Source organism: Pelophylax lessonae (genome assembly GCF_965119305.1).
Source record: "Pelophylax lessonae genome assembly, chromosome: 2".
NCBI lineage: Eukaryota > Metazoa > Chordata > Amphibia > Anura > Ranidae > Pelophylax > Pelophylax lessonae.
In genome coordinates, this window is record NC_138769.1 from 952,363 (window position 1) to 972,391 (window position 20,029).

A 20,029-nucleotide genomic window follows, 5' to 3' on the forward strand; every position below is an offset into this window, starting at 1 on the left:
ACAGAGAGAGAGGGGGGGACACTGAGAGAGAGAGGGGGGGACACTGAGAGAGAGAGGGGGGGCACTGAGAGAGAGGGGGGGGCACTGAGAGAGAGGGGGGGGCACTGAGAGAGAGAGGGGGGGGCACTGAGAGAGAGAGGGGGGGACACTGAGAGAGAGAGGGGGGGACACTGAGAGAGAGGGGGGCACTGAGAGAGAGAGGGGGGGCACTGAGAGGGGGGACACTGAGAGAGAGAGGGGGGCACTGAGAGAGAGAGGGGGGGACACTGAGAGAGGGGGGGGGGCACTGAGAGAGAGGGGGCACATAGAGAGGGGGGGCACTGAGAGAGGGGGGGGACACTGAGAGAGGGGGACACTGAGAGAGAGAGGGGGGACACTGAGAGAGAGAGGGGGGGACACTGAGAGAGAGGGGGGGCACTGTGAGAGAGGGGGGGGGCACTGAGAGAGGGGGGGCACTGAGAGAGAGGGGGGACACTGAGAGAGAGAGGGGGGGCACTGAGAGAGAGGGGGGCACTGAGAGAGAGAGGGGGGCACTGAGAGAGAGAGGGGGGGACACAGAGAGAGAGAGGGGGGGACACAGAGAGAGAGAGGGGGGGACACAGAGAGAGAGAGGGGGGACACTGAGAGAGAGGGGGCACTGAGAGAGAGGGGGGCACTGAGAGAGATAGGGGGGCACTGAGAGAGATAGGGGGGGCACTGAGAGAGAGGGGGGGCACTGAGAGAGAGGGGGGGCACTGAGAGAGAGAGGGGGGACAGAGAGAGAGAGGGGGCACTGAGAGAGAGGGGGGGACACTGAGAGAGAGAGGGGGGACTGAGAGAGAGAGGGGGGCACTGAGAGAGAGGGGGGCACTGAGAGGGAGGGGGCACTGAGAGAGAGGGGGGGCACTGAGAGAGAGGGGGGGCACTGAGAGAGAGAGGGGGGACTGAGAGAGAGAGGGGGGACTGAGAGAGAGAGGGGGGACTGAGAGAGAGAGGGGGGACAGAGAGAGAGGGGGGGGACACTGAGAGAGAGAGGGGGGGGACACTGAGAGAGAGAGGGGGGGGACACTGAGAGAGAGAGGGGGGGACACTGAGAGAGAGAGGGGGGGACACTGAGAGAGAGAGGGGGGGGACACTGAGAGAGAGAGGGGGGGGACACTGAGAGAGAGAGGGGGGGGACACTGAGAGAGAGAGGGGGGGGACACTGAGAGAGAGAGGGGGGGGACACTGAGAGAGAGAGAGGGGGCACTGAGAGAGAGGGGGGGACACAGAGAGAGGGGGGCACTGAGAGAGAGAGGGGGGACTGTGAGAGAGGGGGGACACTGAGAGGGGGGCACTGAGAGAGAGGGGGGGGCACTGAGAGAGGGGGGGGGCACAGAGAGAGGGGGGACACTGAGAGAGAGAGGGGGGGGCACTGAGAGAGAGAGGGGGGGCACTGAGAGAGAGGGGGACACTGAGAGGGGGGACACTGAGAGAGAGAGGGGGGGACACAGAGAGAGAGGGGGGGCAATGAGAGAGGGGGGGGCAATGAGAGAGAGGGGGGGCACTGAGAGAGAGGGGGGGCACTGAGAGAGAGGGGGGCACTGAGAGAGAGAGGGGGGGCACTGAGAGAGAGAGGGGGGGCACTGAGAGAGAGAGGGGGGGGCACTGAGAGAGAGAGGGGGGACACAGAGAGGGGGGACACTGAGAGAGAGAGGGGGGGCACTGAGAGAGAGAGGGGGGCACTGAGAGAGAGGGGGGGCACTGAGAGAGAGAGGGGGGGCACTGAGAGAGAGAGGGGGGGACACTGAGAGAGAGGGGGGCACTGAGAGAGAGAGGGGGGGCACTGAGAGGGGGGACACTGAGAGAGAGAGGGGGGGCACTGAGAGAGAGAGGGGGGAACACTGAGAGAGGGGGGGGGGGCACTGAGAGAGAGAGGGGGCACATAGAGAGGGGGGGGGCACTGAGAGAGAGGGGGGGCACTGAGAGAGAGAGGGGGGGACACTGAGAGAGGGGGACACTGAGAGAGAGAGGGGGGACACTGAGGGAGAGAGGGGGGCACTGAGAGAGGGGGGCACTGAGAGGGGGGGGGTACTGAGAGAGAGGGGGGGCCACTGAGAGAGAGGGGGGGCCACTGAGAGAGAGAGGGGGGCCACTGAGAGAGAGAGAGGGGGGGGCACTGAGAGAGAGGGGGGGCACTGAGAGAGAGGGGGGACACTGAGAGAGAGGGGGGACACTGAGAGAGAGGGGGGGCACTGAGAGAGAGAGGGGGGGGACACAGAGAGAGAGGGGGGGGACACAGAGAGAGAGGGGGGGGACACAGAGAGAGAGAGAGAGAGGGGGGGACAGAGAGAGAGAGAGGGGGCACTGACAGATGGGACACTGAGAGAGTGGGGGGACAGAGAGAGAGGGGGGCATAGAGAGAGAATGGGGACACAGAGGGGGGGACACTGAGAAAGAGGAGGGGGTCACAGAGAGAGAGCGAGAGAGAGAGGGGTCACTGACAGAGTGGGGTTTCACTGGCAAACGGGGGGACACAGAGGGGTGGGGACACTGACCGAGAGGAGGGGTTAAACACTGACAGAGAGAGAGAGAGAGAGGGGGGTGCACTGATAGAGGTCGGTCACTGACAGAGTGGGGGTTCACTGGCAAATGGGGGACACTGACGGGGGGCATTGATAGGGGGACACTGACGGGGGGGGGCAATGACGGAGGGGGGATACAGAGAGGAAAGGGGACACTGACTAAAAGGGGGGCACTGACAGAAGAGAGGGGAGGGGGACACTGACAGGTGAGAGAGGGGGGAGGGAGAACACTGACAGGTGAAAGGGGGGACACTGACAGGTGAGGGGGGGAACACTGAGAGATGAGGGAGGGGGGAACACTGACAGGTGATAGGGGGGAGAACACTGAAAGGTGAGAGAGGGGGAGAGAACACTGACAGGTGAGAGAGGGGGAGAGAACACTGACAGGTGAGAGAGGGGGAGAGAACACTGACAGGTGAGAGAGGGGGAGAGAACACTGACAGGTGAGAGAGGGGGAGAACACTGACAGGTGAGAGAGGGGGAGAACACTGACAGGTGAGAGAGGGGGAGAACACTGACAGGTGAGAGAGGGGGAGAACACTGACAGGTGAGAGAGGGGGGGGGAGAACACTGACAGGTGAGAGAGGGGGGGGAAGAACACTGACAGGTGAGAGAGGGGGGAGAACACTGACAGGTGGGAGAGGGGGGAGAACACTGACAGGTGAGAGAGGGGGGAGAACACTGACAGGTGAGAGAGGGGGGAGAACACTGACAGGTGAGAGAGGGGGGAGAACACTGACAGGTGAGAGAGGGGGGGGAGAACACTGACAGGTGAGAGAGGGGGGGAGAACACTGACAGGTGAGAGAGGGGGGGAGAACACTGACAGGTGAGAGAGGGGGGGGAGAACACTGACAGGTGAGAGAGGGGGGAGAACACTGACAGGTGAGAGAGGGGGAGAACACTGACAGGTGAGAGAGGGGGGGGAGAACACTGACAGGTGAGAGGGGGGGTGAACACTGACAGGTGAGGGAGGGGGGGAGAACACTGACAGGTGAGAGAGGGGGGGGAGAACACTGACAGGTGAGAGAGGGGGGAGAACACTGACAGGTGAGGGAGGGGGAAACACTGACAGGTGAGGGAGGGGGAGAGAACACTGACAGGTGAGGGAGGGGGAGAGAACACTGACAGGTGAGGGAGGAGGAGAGAACACTGACAGGTGAGGGAGGAGGAGAGAACACTGACAGGTGAGGGAGGGGGGGAGAATACTGACAGGTGGGAGAGGGGGGGAGAACACTGACAGGTGGGAGGGGGGGAGAACACCTGACAGGTGAGAGGGGGGAGAACACTGACAGGTGAGAGGGGGGAGAACACTGACAGGTGAGAGGGGGGAGAACACTGACAGGTGAGAGGGGGGAGAACACTGACAGGTGAGGGGGGGACACTGACAGGTGAGGGAGGGGGGGGAGAACACTGACAGGTGAGGGAGGGGGAGAGAACACTGACAGGTGAGGGAGGGGGAGAGAACACTGACAGGTGAGGGAGGGGGGGAGAACACTGACAGGTGAGAGAGGGGGGAGAACACTGACAGGTGAGAGAGGGGGGAGAACACTAACAGGTGAGGGGGGGGGAGAACACTGACAGGTGAGAGAGGGGGGAGAACACTGACAGGTGAGAGAGGGGGGAACACTGACAGGTGAGAGGGGGGAGAACACTGACAGGTGAGAGAGGGGGAGAGAACACTGACAGGTGAGAGAGGGGGAGAGAACACTGACAGGTGAGAGAGGGGGAGAGAACACTGACAGGTGAGGGAGAGGGGGAGAACACTGACAGGTGAGGGAGGGGGGGAGAACACTGACAGGTGAGAGAGGGGGGAGAACACTGACAGGTGAGAGAGGGGGGAGAACACTGACAGGTGAGGGGGGGACACTGACAGGTGATAGAGGGGGGAGAACACTGACAGGTGAGAGAGGGGGGAGAACACTGACAGGTGAGAGAGGGGGGAGAACACTGACAGGTGAGAGAGGGGGGAGAACACTGACAGGTGAGAGAGGGGGGGAGAACACCTGAGAGGTGAGGGGGGGAGAACACTGACAGGTGGGGGGGGGACACTGAGAGGTGAGGGGGGGGGAGAACACTGACAGGTGAGAGGGGGGGAGCACACAGACAGGTGAGAGGGGGGAGAACACTGACAGGTGAGGGGAGAACACTGACAGGTGAGAGAGGGGGGAGAACACTGACAGGTGGGAGGGGGGGGAACACTAACAGGTGAGGGGGGGGAGAACACTGACAGGTGAGGGGGGGGAGAACACTGACAGGTGAGAGAGGGGGGAGAACACTGACAGGTGAGAGAGGGGGGAGAACACTGGCAGGTGAGAGAGGGGGGAGAACACTGGCAGGTGAGAGAGGGGGGAGAACACTGGCAGGTGAGAGAGGGGGGAGAACACTGGCAGGTGAGAGAGGGGGGAGAACACTGACAGGTGAGAGAGGGGGGAGAACACTGACAGGTGAGAGAGGGGGGAGAACACTGACAGGTGAGAGAGGGGGGAGAACACTGACAGGTGAGAGAGGGGGGAGAACACTGACAGGTGAGAGGGGGGAGAACACTGACCGGTGAGAGAGGGGGAGAACACTGACAGGTGAGAGAGGGGGGGGGAGAACACTGACAGGTGAGAGAGGGGGAGAACACTGACAGGTGAGAGAGGGGGGGGGGAGAACACTGACAGGTGAGAGAGGGGGGGGGAGAACACTGACAGGTGAGGGGGGGGGGGAGAACACTGACAGGTGAGAGGGGGGGGACAACACTGACAGGTGAGAGGAGGGAACACTGACAGGTGAGAGGGGGGAACACGGACAGGTGAGAGATCAAGATGGCTAAAATCAACTTTGAGAGACAAATAGCGGAGGATAGAAAAAAGAACCCAAAGAAATTCTTTAAATATATCGACAGCAAAAAACTAAGGCAGAGCATATTGCACACATAATTAACGATGATGGGAGGATGGTTACAGAGGACACTGATAAGGCAACCGTGCTGAACGTTTTTTTCTAGTCAGTCTTTACACAGGAAGAGGAGGGGAACACTGACCATGACTGTATGGGGTACACTGACCATGACTGTATGGGTACACTGACCATGACTGTATGGGGTACACTGACCATGACTGTATGGGGTACACTGACCATGACTGTATGGGGTACACTGACCATGACTGTATGGGGTACACTGACCATGACTGTATGGGGTACACTGACCATGACTGTATGGAGTACACTGACCATGACTGTATGGAGTACACTGACCATGACTGTATGGGGTACACTGACCATGACTGTATGGAGTACACTGACCATGACTGTATGGTGTACACTGACCATGACTGTATGGTGTACACTGACCATGACTGTATGGTGTACACTGACCATGACTGTATGGGGTACACTGACCATGATTGTATGGGGTACACTGACCATGACTGTATGGGGTACACTGACCATGACTGTATGGGGTACACTGACCATGACTGTATGGGGTACACTGACCATGACTGTATGGGGTACACTGACCATGACTGTATGGGGTACACTGACCATGACTGTATGGTTAGTAGTAATACACAGGACTTGCCACTATGGCTAACAGAGGGTGAAATTAGGGAAAGGCTGGATAAAATTAACACCAACAAATCACCAGGCCCGGATGGCGTACATCCGAGAGTACTCAAGGAACTCAGTAAGGTTATATCTAGACCACTGTTCCTGATCTTTGCTGACAGTATTGGGACAGGAGATGTACCAGGGGATTGGAAGAAAGCAAACGTGATTCCGATATTCAAAAAAGGGCAGAGGCATATCCCGGGAAATTATAGGTCTGTCAGTCTGACATCAGTAGTATGTAAACTTCTGGAGGGGATGATAAGGGACTATATCGTAGAGTTTGTTAAAGAGAACAACATCATCAGTAGTAATCAGCACGGGTTTACAAATGGGCGTTCTTGTCAAACCAATCTCTTAACATTCTACGAGGAGGTGAGCTGTGAGCTAGATAGGGGAGACCAGTGGATGTGGGGTACCTGGATAGGGGCAGACCAGTGGATGTGGGGTACCTGGACTATAATCCTTCCACTTTATAAAACTCTGGTCCGACCTCATCTGGAGTATTCTGTCCAGTTCTGGTCGCCAGTCCTCAGGAGGGATGTGTTGGAGCTGGAGAGAGTCCAGAGAAGGGCAACTAAACTGATTAGGGGATTGGAGGACCTTGAGGAGCGTCTGCAATCGCTTGATTTATTCTCCCTGGAGAAGAGACGTCTGAGAGGGGACATGATAGCAATTTATAAATATCTCAATGGGGATCTCAGCATAGAAAAAAAGCTGTTCAGTCGAAGGGATTGCATGAGGACTCGAGGGCATACAATGCGATTAGAGGAGAAGTGTTTTAACCTCAGGCAACGCAAGGGGTTCTTTACTGTTAGGGCTACAAGATTGTGGAATTCTCTACCACAAGAGGTGGTTTCTGCGGGAAGTATGGTGGCTTTCAAAAGACTCTTAGACTTACATCTCAAGGATCAGAACATTCAGGGGTATGAGAGATGATTACAGCCACACACACCTACACAGGGGGAACTCCACCCACACACACCTACACAGGGGGAACTGGATGGACTATTGTCTTTATTCAGTCTCACCTACTATGTAACTATGTAACATTGGTGGTCGGCGGGAGGTTAGTAGGGGGTTGCAGTGTCGTAGTGGGAGGAGCACACAATATGCGGATGGCAGTTTTGTGTAGGGTGGGATTCGGGCTGACAGGTGCTCTTCTTTCTCTGACAGGTTCTGGGAATTGAGGTGGACACGATGAATTCTGTCCAGTTCTCTAACCACACAGGTGAGTCCCACCATTATCTTGGCATATCTTCCCTCTGCTGTGGTATCTGTGTTCCCTGTAACCCCCCCCCCCCCCCTGCTCCCCTTTGCAGGGTACACACATTGGAAGGGTCAGGTGCTGAATGCTGAAGAGCTGCAGGAACTTTATGAGGGACTTAAACTGAATGGAGTCACCAAGTATGACTACGTCCTGACAGGTGAGCCGCCATTCACGGCCATGTTTCCAGGCATCTCGGGTACGGAGAGTAATCCCCCCCCCCCCCCCACTTCATAGAGTGTCTGGCACTTGGGGGTGATTCCAACACCCCTCCCCCTCAAGCAGAGTGTCTGGCACTGAGGGTGAACCCCTCCCCCCCCCACAGAGTGTCTGGCACTGAGGGTGACCCCCCTTCCCCCCCACAGAGTGTCTGGCACTGAGGGTGACCCCCCCCCCCCACAGAGTGTCTGGCACTGAGGGTGACCCCCTCCCCCCCCCCCCACAGAGTGTCTGGCACTGAGGGTGACCCCCCCCCCCCACAGAGTGTCTGGCACTGAGGGTGACCCCCTCCCCCCCCCCACAGAGTGTCTGGCACTGAGGGTGACCCCCTCCCCCCCCCACAGAGTGTCTGGCACTGAGGGTGACCCCCTCCCCCCCCCACAGAGTGTCTGGCACTGAGGGTGACCCCCTCCCCCCCCCACAGAGTGTCTGGCACTGAGGGTGACCCCCTCCCCCCCCCCACAGAGTGTCTGGCACTGAGGGTGACCCCCTTCCCCCCCCCCCACAGAGTGTCTGGCACTGAGGGTGACCCCCTTCCCCCCCCCCCCCACAGAGTGTCTGGCACTGAGGGTGACCCCCTTCCCCCCCCCCCCCCACAGAGTGTCTGGCACTGAGGGTGACCCCCTTCCCCCCCCCCCACAGAGTGTCTGGCACTGAGGGTGACCCCCTTCCCCCCCCCCCCCCCACAGAGTGTCTGGCACTGAGGGTGACCCCCTTCCCCCCCCCCCACAGAGTGTCTGGCACTGAGGGTGACCCCCTTCCCCCCCCCCACAGAGTGTCTGGCACTGAGGGTGACCCCCTCCCCCCCCCCCCCACAGGGTGTCTGGCACTGAGGGTGACCCCCTCCCCCCCCCCACAGGGTGTCTGGCACTGAGGGTGACCCCCTCCCCCCCCCCCCCCACAGAGTGTCTGGCACTGAGGGTGACCCCCTTCCCCCCCCCCCCCACAGAGTGTCTGGCACTGAGGGTGACCCCCTTCCCCCCCCCACAGAGTGTCTGGCACTGAGGGTGATTTCTCCCCCCATAGAATCTCAGGCACTGGGGGACAATTCCCCGCCTCCCCCCCCCCCCCCCCCATGGAGTCTCAGGCAATGAGGGGCAATCCCCCTCCCCCATAGAGTCTCGGGCACTGAGGGGCGATCTCATAGGGTGTGTTCAGCCCTGTGGGTGATCTTCCTGGGGTGTCTCGGGCTCTGGAGTTGGCTGACGCAGAGTTTTCTCTCCTCCAGGGTACATGAGGGACTCTTCCTTCTTGGTCAGGACTGTGGAGATTGTCCAGGAACTGAAGAAACAAAACCCGAATCTGATATACGGTGAGATCCGGGATGGGATGCTGCGTCATGGCCGCTGTAATATTGTTCTGCTGGAGGTGACAGTGACATTGAGGGAAGGGCGGGGTGTGGCGTGGGGTGGGGTGTAAAGGGAAGGGTGGGGCTTGGTTTGGGGTGTGCGAGTAAGGGTGGGGTATCACATTGGGTGAATAGGGTAGGGTGTATGGGGAAGGTTGGGGTGTATGGGGAAAGACTGGGTGTGACAAGGGATGTATAGGGAAGGGCGGAGTATGACATCGGGTGTATTGGGAAGGGTCGGTAGTCACGGGGGGGTGTATGGGGAAGAGTGTGGTGTTTATGGGGAAGGACGTGGCGTTGGGTTTATGGGGAGTGGCATGGGGTGTATGTGGAAGGGTGGAGTGTATCTGGAAGGGCAGGGAGTGTCATGGGGAGAAAGGGCAGGAAGTGGCGTTGGGGATGTGGGGAAGGGCGGGAAGTGGCGTTGGGGATGTGGGGAAGGGCGGGGAGTGGGGTTTGGTGTATGGGGAAGGGCGGTGAGTGGCGTTGGGGATGTGGGGAAGGGCGGGAAGTGGCGTTGGGGATGTGGGGAAGGGCGGGGAGTGGGGTTGGGTGTATGGGGAAGGGCGGGGAGTGGCGTTGGGGATGTGGGGAAGGGCGGGGAGTGGCGTTGGGAGTATGGGGAGGGTGGGAAGTGGCGTGGGGAGTATGGGGAAGGACGGGGAGTGGTATACAGTGTATGCGAAGGTGGGTGGGGTATGGGGTGTATGGGGAAGGGCAGGTATGGCGGGGGGGGGGGGCGAGTTGAGGTTAACGGCAGACAGTTTGAGCACAAGTAAGGACTGGAAGAGGGGGAGGGTCAGATTTTAGACCGGCTGTGGAATAAATCTTCTGCTGTCTCTTCCCCCCCGCAGTGTGCGATCCGGTCCTGGGAGATAAGTGGAATGGAGAGGGATCTATGGTAGGGACCCAACTTCACACAGCCTGCCACACTGTGACCCCCCCCCCCATGTTACACTCCCTTCCCCAGCAGTGTGTGACCCCCATACACCGCCCCTTTCTCCAGCAGTGTGTGACCCCCATACCCCACCCCCTTCCCCAGCAGTGTGTGAACCCCCCCCCATACACTACCCCCTTCCCCTGTAGTGTGTGACCCCCCTGTAACGGAACAGGACACCCCTGACCGGGTACCTGCGTTGACGGATGCTCCTAGTGCTTCCCGAGGTCTCCAAGCACTCCACCAGACACCGTAACCACTTCAGACCCCACGAACCGCCGCAGCTTGGTTAGGGTCTCGCCGTCTCCTACCCACCCTGGACCTATGACAAGGCTCCAGGTTCCTGTGGGTGAACCTCTCTTTCCCCAGAGAGTGCAGCAGAACAAGCTCTTACACAAGCTCTTACAAGAGCTAAGTGATTCTCTAAGGGAGTATGGAGGACATAGCAATCCCTGCAGCAGATTCCCCCAATAAGAGACAGAACTCTAGATTGAGGGTGAAGTAACTCTCGAAAAAACTTTATTGAACAGACTTGTATACAGTTTTCACCCACAGGGTTACCGCCTAGGTGGACCTTGTTGAAGACTGGACATGATATGCACAATCCAATAGGAACAGAGTTTTACACTCTCATACAGTGTACACAAAAATATACAATGTGGGACAATCCCCCCTCCCCCTTCGCATCCAATCCACATACCTATATACATCCCATAATAAGTTTCTCTTAAGTCAGACAGACAGAACAATGGGAGGTCATTAACACTTCACAATGAGACAGGGCAATCCACATTCCCTCCCAACACACAAACAATAGGGAAGTCTGCGAATGACAGTCTTTGTGTCTCTCTCACAGCCAAACATGGAATACACTGTGTAAGGTGGTATTAAATCTTCATATTTCTATAGGAAGATTTTGCTGACAAATATTGAAGCAATCCAAACCATTAATTATCTGTCTTTTACTCCCAGTGACGGTGAGTACCGTCACATATCTTCCCCCCCAAAGGTAGACTAACCAGGTACCAGACCTCCAATCGGTCTGTGCCTGAGTTAGTCGGGTAACAAGTCCCAAAGAGTCAATCCATCATGGCAGCTTCCTTGACAAAGTTCCACATAGTTTGTAAGTTTGTCTTGGCAAGGCGCATGGAGCTCTCATAGCCGATCAGTCTGTGGAAGTCTGGTTTGGGCAGGTCAGACTGGGCTTCTTGGGCACCCTGTGTCCCTAAGAGACACAGGGTGACTTAGACATAAGAGGAGCCTAGTAGGCTGAGAGAGGAACTTTCCAACCTCTCTAAGGTAAGCTGTGTTCCACGGGCCCTCCCAATGTCTGCACCCACCCAGTACCCCAAACAAAGTGTCGGGAAAACAGTGTTACTGTTTGGCTCACCCAGCCAACCTCTGCCTCTCTCGCAGAACATACCCGCTGCTGGGGATAAGTGTGGACTGGCCCTTCTCCTGGAAGTCCTTTCAGCCGCTGGAGAGAAGACAGGGTGGTGGGGCTCACTTAGTCAGGCTGTTGGGGATCTGGGCCGACTGTCCAGCATCCCTGGGGTGTACAAGTGAAGACTGTAGCTTTTGCGGGTGCTGGGCAGAGGTTGGCAGCACTCTGCCCTGTTGCCAGCTCTTCTGCTGGGTTCGGGTTCGCGAACACTACCCCCAGGACCTAGTTGGGGGTCTGCTGTAGAGAGGAGGGATAGCTTACCTCCTCCTCCTGGTATTCCTGTGGGGCAGGTTGGGGATCTGGACCGGCCATCCAGCATCCCTGTAGGTCTGGTGCAGAGACTGCGGTCCCATCTGTACCATTGGGGTCAGGGCTGTTGTCTCCCTGTGGTTGGGGAGAAGGATTAGTTGTCTCCCCTCCCTGGAAGGTACACTGCTGCTGGGAAGGAAGGACGACACCTTCGGCTCCCTGTAACTCCTGCTGTAGCTGGGGACCTGGGCCGGCTGCCCAGCCTCCCTGTAGGGCTGGTAGAGAGACCTTGGTCCCATCTCCACCTGCCATCGGTGGGTCTTCACAGTACCACCAGTCTGTACTGTCTCTCTGACTAAAGGGTTGTGGGTCTGGATCTGCCACCTAGGATTCCGGCTCTGCTTGCAGGGTAGATTGGGGTGGAATGGAGCAGAGCAGGTGTTGGTAGTCCTGCTCCAGTTCCCACTCCATTCCGACCAGATGAATCAGGTCTGACCCCAGGTCATCCACTCTAGGGAGATCCAGTAGGGCTTCCCTGGTGTCCTGGATTTCCCAGGGCCGAAACTCTGCTGGACATCCAAAGTCCCTCTCTTTAAAGGCCTTCCACAGCAAGCCCGGGCCACTATAGTCTTCACCTTCCGGCATATTGTCGTCAGCCATCCAGTGGTCGTAGCTGGTGGCGTACCACTTTAGTGCCCGGTATGCTTCATCCAGCCACAACTCCTTCCAAATCAGGTTCCACAGCTCCGTCACCCACTCATCCCGGGGTTGTTCTCCTAGGAAAGGTAACCGCAGAGCAACGTATACCTGGAACCGCTGTTCTTCGCTGGGAAGGTTCTCTCTCCGCCTCCACTGCACATCCTCTAAGGCCTCATACCACATCTCCTTTCGAGTGACATCTCTCTAGTCCAGTATGGCTTCCTCTGATACTGGCCCATCCTGTTGGACCAAGTGTTGCTGCAACCTCCAGAGAAACTCCTCCTCATATGGGGACGCTGCACGGGTGTTAGCTCGCTCCATAACGTTACCGGTGTCTCCGAGCTGCTTCTCCTCACACTAGGACGCCATCCCACCACTTGCCACCAATGTAACGGAACAGGGCACCCCTGACCTGGGTACCAAGCACTCCACCAGACACACCGTAACCACTTCAGACCCCACAAACCACCGCAGCTTGGTTAGGGTCTCACTGTCTCCTATCCACCCTGGACCTACGACAAGGCTCCAGGTTCCCGTGGGTGAACCTCTCTTTCCCCAGAGAGTGCAGCAGAACAAGCTCTTACACAAGCTCTTATAAAAGATTAGTGATTATCCAAGGGAGTATGAAGACCATAGCAATCCCTTGCAGCATATTCCCCCAATAAGAGACAGGACTCTAGATTGAGAGTTGACTAACTTTAGAACAACTTTATTGAACAAGAAACAGACTTGTATATAGTTTTCACCCACAAGGTTACCGCCTAGGTGGACCTTGTTGAAGACTGGATGTGATATTCACAATCCAATAGGAACAGAGTTTTACACTCTCTCATACAGTGTACACAAAAATATACAATGTGGGACAATCCCCCCTCCCCCTGAGCATCCAATCCACATACCTATATACATCCCATAATAAGTTTCTCTTAAGTCAGACAGAACAATGTGAGGTCATTAACACTTAACAATGAGACAGGGCAATCCACATTGCCTCCCAATACACAAACAATAGGGAAGTCTGCGAATGACAGTCTTTGTGTCTCTCTCACAGCCAAGCATGGAATACACTGTGTGAGGTGGTATTAAATCTTCATATTTCTATAGGAAGATTTTGCTGACAAATATTGAAGCAATCCAAACCATTACTTATCTGTCTTTCACTCATAGTGACGCTTAGTACTGTCACACCCCCCATACACCGCCCCCTTCCCCAGCAGTATGACTCCCCCCCCCCCCCCCCCCCACACACAACCCCCTTGTCCTGCAGTGTGTGACACCCCCCCCCCCCCAATACTCCACCCCCTTCCCCAGCAGTGTGTGATCCCCCCCATACACTACCACCTTCCCCAGCAGTGTGTGACCCCCATACACCGCCCCCTTCCCCAGCAGTGTGACTCCCCCCCCCCCCCCCCCCACACACACAACCCCCTTGCCCTGCAGTGTGTGACCCCCCCCCCCCCAATACTCCACCCCCTTCCCCAGCAGTGTGTGATCCCCCCCATACACCACCCCCTTCCCCAGCAGTGTGTGACCCCCATACACCACCCCCTTCCCCAGCAGTGTGTGACCCCCATACACCACCCCCTTCCCCAGCAGTGTGTGACCCCCATACACCACCCCCTTCCCCAGCAGTGTGAGACCCCCATACACCACCCTCTTCCCCAGCAGTGTGTGACCCCCATACACCTCCCCTTTCTCCAGCAGTGTGTGACCCCCCCATACACCACCCCCTTCCCCAGCAGTGTGTGACCCCCCATACATCTCCCCCTTCCCCAGCAATGTGTGACCCCCATACATCTCCTCCTTCCCCAGCAGTGTGTGACCCCCCCCATACACCACCCCCCCCATGCACTGCCCCACCTCCCCAGCAGTGTGACCCCCCCCCATACACCCCCCCCCTTCCCCAGCAGTGTGTGACCCCTCTTCCCCAGCAGTGTGTGACCCCCCCCCCCCCATACATCTCCCCCTTCCCTAGCAGTGTGTGACCCCCATACACCACCCCGTTCCACAGCAGTGTGTGACCCCCCCCCCCATACACTGCCCTCCTTCCCCAGCAGTGTGGCCCGCCCTTATACACCGCCCCCTTCCACAGCAGTGTGTGACCCCCATACACCACCCCCTTCCCTTGCAGTGTGTGACCCCCCCCCCCATACACCGCCCCCTTCCCCAGCAGTGTGTGGCCCCCATACACCACCCCCTTCCCCAGCAGTGTGTGGCCCCCATATACCGGCTCCCACTCCCCACACAATCTGTCTTTCCACTGTGTCTCATCCTCTAAGTATTTTCTATTGGATGAACTACATGAACTTGTGTATATTTCTCTGTAACCATGTGACTTCCTGTCTCCTCAGTATGTCCCGGAGGAACTGCTCCCCATCTACAAAGATTTGGTTGTCCCGGTTGCAGATATCATCACCCCGAACCAGTTTGAGGCAGAGTAAGTGAGATAAACTGATTGGCCCTCTGGGGTCACATGACACATTGGTGGTGACCTGCGATCACAAGAGTTCTGTGTGGGTGGAGACATCAGATCACGTGACACAGTTGTGTGTGGGTGGAGACGTCAGATCACGTGACACAGTTGTGTGTGGCTGGAGACGTCAGATCACGTGACACATTTGTGTGGGTGGAGACGTCAGATCACGTGACACATTTGTGTGGGTGGAGACGTCAGATCACGTGACACATTTGTGTGGGTGTTGACGTCAGATCACGTGACACAGTTCTGTGTGGGTGGAGATCTTCCCCTGAGGGGAAGTACTGGGACTATCCTAGAGATTACCAGATGGAAATGAACATTTTGCAGCCAACTCCAATGTGAGGTCGGCGAGGAATGCTGTGGTGGGTCGGGGAGGAATGCTGTGGTGGGTCGGGGAGGAATGCTGTGGTGGGGTCAGGATTGAGGTGGTGAAGGACTGATAAGGCGGAGTCAGGAGGAAAGATGTGATGACGGACTGATGTGGTGTGTCGGGGAAAATGCTCTGGTGAAGGAAGAATGATGTGGTGTGGTCAGGAAGAATACTGTGGTGAAGAATACTGTGGTGAAGAATACTGTGGTGAAGAATACTGTGGTGAAGAATACTGTGGTGAAGAATACTGTGGTGAAGAATGATGTGGTGAAGAATGATGTGGTGAAGAATGATGTGGTGAAGAATGATGTGGTGAAGAATGATGTGGTGAAGAATGATGTGGTGAAGAATGATGTGGTGAAGAATGATGTGGTGAAGAATACTGTGGTGAAGAATACTGTGGTGAAGAATACTGTGGTGAAGAATACTGTGGTGAAGAATACTGTGGTGAAGAATACTGTGGTGAAGAATACTGTGGTGAAGAATACTGTGGTGAAGAATACTGTGGTGAAGAATACTGTGGTGAAGAATACTGTGGTGAAGAATACTGTGGTGAAGAATGATGTGGTGGAGGAAAGGTGTGAAGGAATGATGTGGTGTGGTCATTAGGATTGATGTGGTGGAGTTGGGATGAATGATGTGGTGAAGGAATGATGTGGCAGGGTCAGGAGGAATATTGTTGTGAAGGAATGCTGTGGTGGTGTTGGGGGAGGGGGGATGCTGTGGTGATGTCAGGGTTGATGTGGTGTAGGAATGATGGGGTGGGGCCAGGGTTGATGTGGCGAAGGTTTGATGTGGTGGAATCAGGAGGAATAATGTGGTGAAGGACTAATGTGATGGGGGGGGGGGGGGTGCTGTGGCTGGGTCAGGACGAATGATGTGGTGAAGGAATGCCGTGGCTGGGTCAGGAGGAATGATATGGTGAAGGAATGCCGTGGCTGGGTCAGGAGGAATGATATGGTGAAGGAATGCCGTGGCTGGGTCAGGAGGAATGATATGGTGAAGGAATGCCGTGGGGGGGGGGATAACTGTGGTGGGGTCAGGAGGAATGATGTGGTGAAGGAATGCTGTGGGGTTGGATACTGTGGTGGGGTCAGGAGGATTAATATGGTGAAGGACTGATGGGGTGGTGTTGGTGGGGAATGCTATGGCTGGGCCAGGAGGAATGATGTGGTGAAGGAATGCTGTGGTGGGGCCAGGATTAATATAGTATAGAACTGATGAGGTGGTGTTGGTGGGGAATGCTGTGGCTGGGTCAGGAGGAATGATGTGGTGAAGGAATGCTGTGGTGGTGTCGGGGGGGGGGGGGGGTGGCAATACTGTGGTGGGGCCAGGATTGATGTGGTGGGGTCAGGAGGATTAATATGGTGAAGGACTGATGGGGTGGTGTTGGTGGGGAATGCTGTGGCTGGGTCAGGAGGAATGATGTGGTGAAGGAATGCTGTGGGGGCGGATAGTGTGGTAGGGGCAGGAGGATTGATATGGTGAAGGAACGCTGTGGGGGCGGATAGTGTGGTGGGGTCAGGAGGAATGATGTGGTGAAGGAACGCTGTGGGGGTGGATACTGTGGTGGGGTCAGGAGGAATGATGTGGTGAAGGAACGCTGTGGGGGTGGATACTGTGGTGGGGTCAGGAGGAATGATGTGGTGAAGGAACGCTGTGGGGGTGGATACTGTGGTGGGGTCAGGAGGATTGATATGGTGAAGGAATGCCGTGGGGGGGGGGGATAACTGTGGTGGGGTCAGGAGGAATGATGTGGTGAAGGAATGCTGTGGGGGTGGGGTTGGATACTGTGGTGGGGTCAGGAGGATTAATATGGTGAAGGACTGATGGGGTGGTGTTGGTGGGGAATGCTATGGCTGGGCCAGGAGGAATGATGTGGTGGAGGAATGCTGTGGTGGTGTCGTCGGGTGGTGGTTGGTTGGGAGACGGGGAGAGAGAGATACTGTGGTGGGACCAGGATTGATGTGGTGGGGTCAGGAGGATTAATATGGGGAAGGACTGATGGGGTGGTGTTGGTGGGGAATGCTGTGGCTGGGTCAGGAGGAATGATGTGGTGAAGGAACGCTGTGGGGGTGGATAGTGTGGTGGGGTCAGGAGGATTGATATGGTGAAGGAACACTGTGGGGGTGGATACTGTGGTGGGGTCAGGAGGAATGATGTGGTGAAGGAACGCTGTGGGGGTGGATACTGTGGTAGGGTCAGGAGGAATGATGTGGTGAAGGAACGCTGTGGGGGTGGATACTGTGGTGGGGTCAGGAGGAATGATGTGGTGAAGGAACGCTGTGGGGGTGGATACTGTGGTGGGGTCAGGAGGAATGATGTGGTGAAGGAACGCTGTGGGGGTGGATACTGTGGTGGGGTCAGGAGGAATGATGTGGTGAAGGAACGCTGTGGGGGTGGATACTGTGGTGGGGTCAGGAGGATTAATATGGTGAAGGACTGATGTGGTGGTGTTGGTGGGGAATGCTGTGGCTGGGTCAGGAGGAATGATGTGGTGAAGGAATGCTGTGGGGGTGGATACTGTGGTGGGGTCAGGAGGATTAATATGGTGAAGGACTGATGTGGTGGTGTTGGTGGGAAATGCTGTGGCTGGGTCAGGAGGAATGATGTGGTGAAGGACTGATGTGGCGTTGGTTGGGAATGCTGTGACGGGGTCAGGAGGAATGATGTGGTACAATCATGGAGGTCCTGGAAGAAGGGTACTCTGATAAAGTGGGGGAAGGGTTAGGAATGGGGAGGCGTAGACTCTTTAGGGTGATAGGGGTACAATGAAGAGAAACCCACTCATAAGATGGGGGAGGGGGATTAGAAATATGGTGCCTTAATTCATGGCTTGGGGGGAGGGGGGCCTGAAAGAGCAGCACACTGATAAAAGGGGGGGGGGTAGAAAGAAGAGGGCCACCTTCATAAGAAAGAGGGGTGAGGGGGGTTAGGAATGATGGTGAGAAGACTCTTGGTTGGGGATCCTAGAAGAGGGGCACCTCCTTATGATGGGGGTAATAGGAAGGGATGGTGTACTTATTATGGGGGGCTATGGTAGAGCGGAACTTTGTTAGAGATGGGGAGGGGTGCCTGGCGGGGGAAGGAGGGGTGTCTGACGGGGGGGGGGGGGTGTTGCCATGGGTCGGGTGTTTGAAGATGGCGGGTGCCCTGTGCTGGATGTTTGAAGATGGAGGGTGTCCTGTGTTGGATGTGAAGATGGCGGTGCCCTGTGCTGGATGTTTGAAGATGGAGGGTGCCCTGTGCTGGATGTTTGAAGATGGAGGGTGTCCTGTGCTGGATGTTTGAAGATGGAGGGTGTCCTGTGCTGGATGTTTGAGGATGGAGGGTGTCCTGTGTTGGATGTGAAGATGGCGGTGCCCTGTGCTGGATGTTTGAAGATGGAGGGTGTCCTGTGTTGGATGTGAAGATGGCGGTGCCCTGTGCTGGATGTTTGAAGATGGAGGGTGCCCTGTGCTGGATGTTTGAAGATGGCGGTGCCCTGTGCTGGATGTTTGAAGATGGTGGGTGTCCTGTGCTGGATATTTGAAGATGGAGGGTGCCCTGTGCTGGATGTTTGAAGATGGTGGGTGTCCTGTGCTGGATGTTTGAAGATGGAGGGTGCCCTGTGCTGGATGTTTGAAGATGGAGGGTGTCCTGTGATGGATGTTTGAAGATGGAGGGTGCCCTGTGCTGGATGTTTGAAGATGGAGGGTGTCCTGTGTTGGATGTGAAGATGGCGGTGCCCTGTGCTGGATGTTTGAGGATGGAGGGTGTCCTGTGATGGATGTTTGAAGATGGCGGTGCCCTGTGCGGGATGTTTGAAGATGGAGGGTGTCCTGTGCTGGATGTGAAGATGGCGGTGCCCTGTGCTGGATGTTTGAAGATGGAGGGTGTCCTGTGATGGATGTTTGAAGATGGAGGGTGCCCTGTGCTGGATGTTTGAGGATGGAGGGTGTCCTGTGATGGATGTGAAGATGGTGGGTGCCCTGTGCTGGATGTTTGAAGATGGTGGGTGTCCTGTGCTGGATGTTTGAAGATGGCGGTGCCCTGTGCTGGATGTTTGAAGATGGCGGGTGCCCTGTGCTGGATGTTTGAAGATGGAGGGTGTCCTGTGATGGATGTTTGAAGATGGCGGTGCCCTGTGCTGGATGTTTGAAGATGGTGGGTGCCGTGGGCCGGGTGTTTGAAGATGGTGGGTGCCCTGTGCTGGGTGTTTGAAGATGGTGGGTGCCCTGTGCTGGGTGTTTGAAGATGGTGGGTGCCCTGTGTTGGATGTTTGAAGATGGTGGGTGCCCTGTGCTGGATGTTTGAAGATGGTGGGTGTCCTGTGCTGGATGTTTGAAGATGGTGGGTGTCCTGTGCTGGATGTTTGAAGATGGCGGTGCCCTGTGCTGGATGTTTGAGGATGGTGGGTGCCCTGTGCTGGATGTTTGAAGATGGGGGGTGCCCTGTGCTGGATGTTTGAAGATGGTGGGTGCCCTGTGCTGGAAGTTTGAAGATGGTGGGTGCCATGGGCTGGGTGTTTGAAGATGGCGGGTGCCCTGTGCTGGATGTTTGAAGATGGCGGGTGCCCTGTGCTGGATGTGAAGATGGTGGGTGCCCTGTGCTGGATGTTTGAAGATGGTGGGTGCCCTGTGCTGGATGTTTGAAGATGGTGGGTGCCCTGTGTTGGATGTTTGAAGATGGCGGGTGCCCTGTGCTGGATGTTTGAAGATGGTGGGTGTCCTGTGCTGGATGTTTGAAGATGGTGGGTGCCCTGTGCTGGAAGTTTGAAGATGGTGGGTGCCATGGGCTTGGTGTTTGAAGATGGTGGGTGCCCTGTGCTGGAAGTTTGAAGATGGCGGGTGCCCTGTGCTGGAAGTTTGAAGATGGTGGGTGCCCTGTGCTGGGTGTTTGA

At 56.7% G+C, this 20,029-nt stretch overlaps 1 protein-coding gene across 1 annotated transcript in view; it reads left to right on the top strand.

Annotated features, from left to right (window-relative positions):
• PDXK (pyridoxal kinase) overlaps window positions 1-20,029 on the top strand; it is a 46,680-nt gene that overhangs the window by 14,110 nt on the left and 12,541 nt on the right. Inside the window, exons 2-6 of the mRNA XM_082245827.1 lie at window positions 7,312-7,366; window positions 7,458-7,562; window positions 8,850-8,933; window positions 9,824-9,870; window positions 14,650-14,735. Coding sequence (XP_082101953.1) covers window positions 7,312-7,366; window positions 7,458-7,562; window positions 8,850-8,933; window positions 9,824-9,870; window positions 14,650-14,735 — 377 coding nt within the window. The remainder of the gene's footprint in view (window positions 1-7,311; window positions 7,367-7,457; window positions 7,563-8,849; window positions 8,934-9,823; window positions 9,871-14,649; window positions 14,736-20,029) is intronic.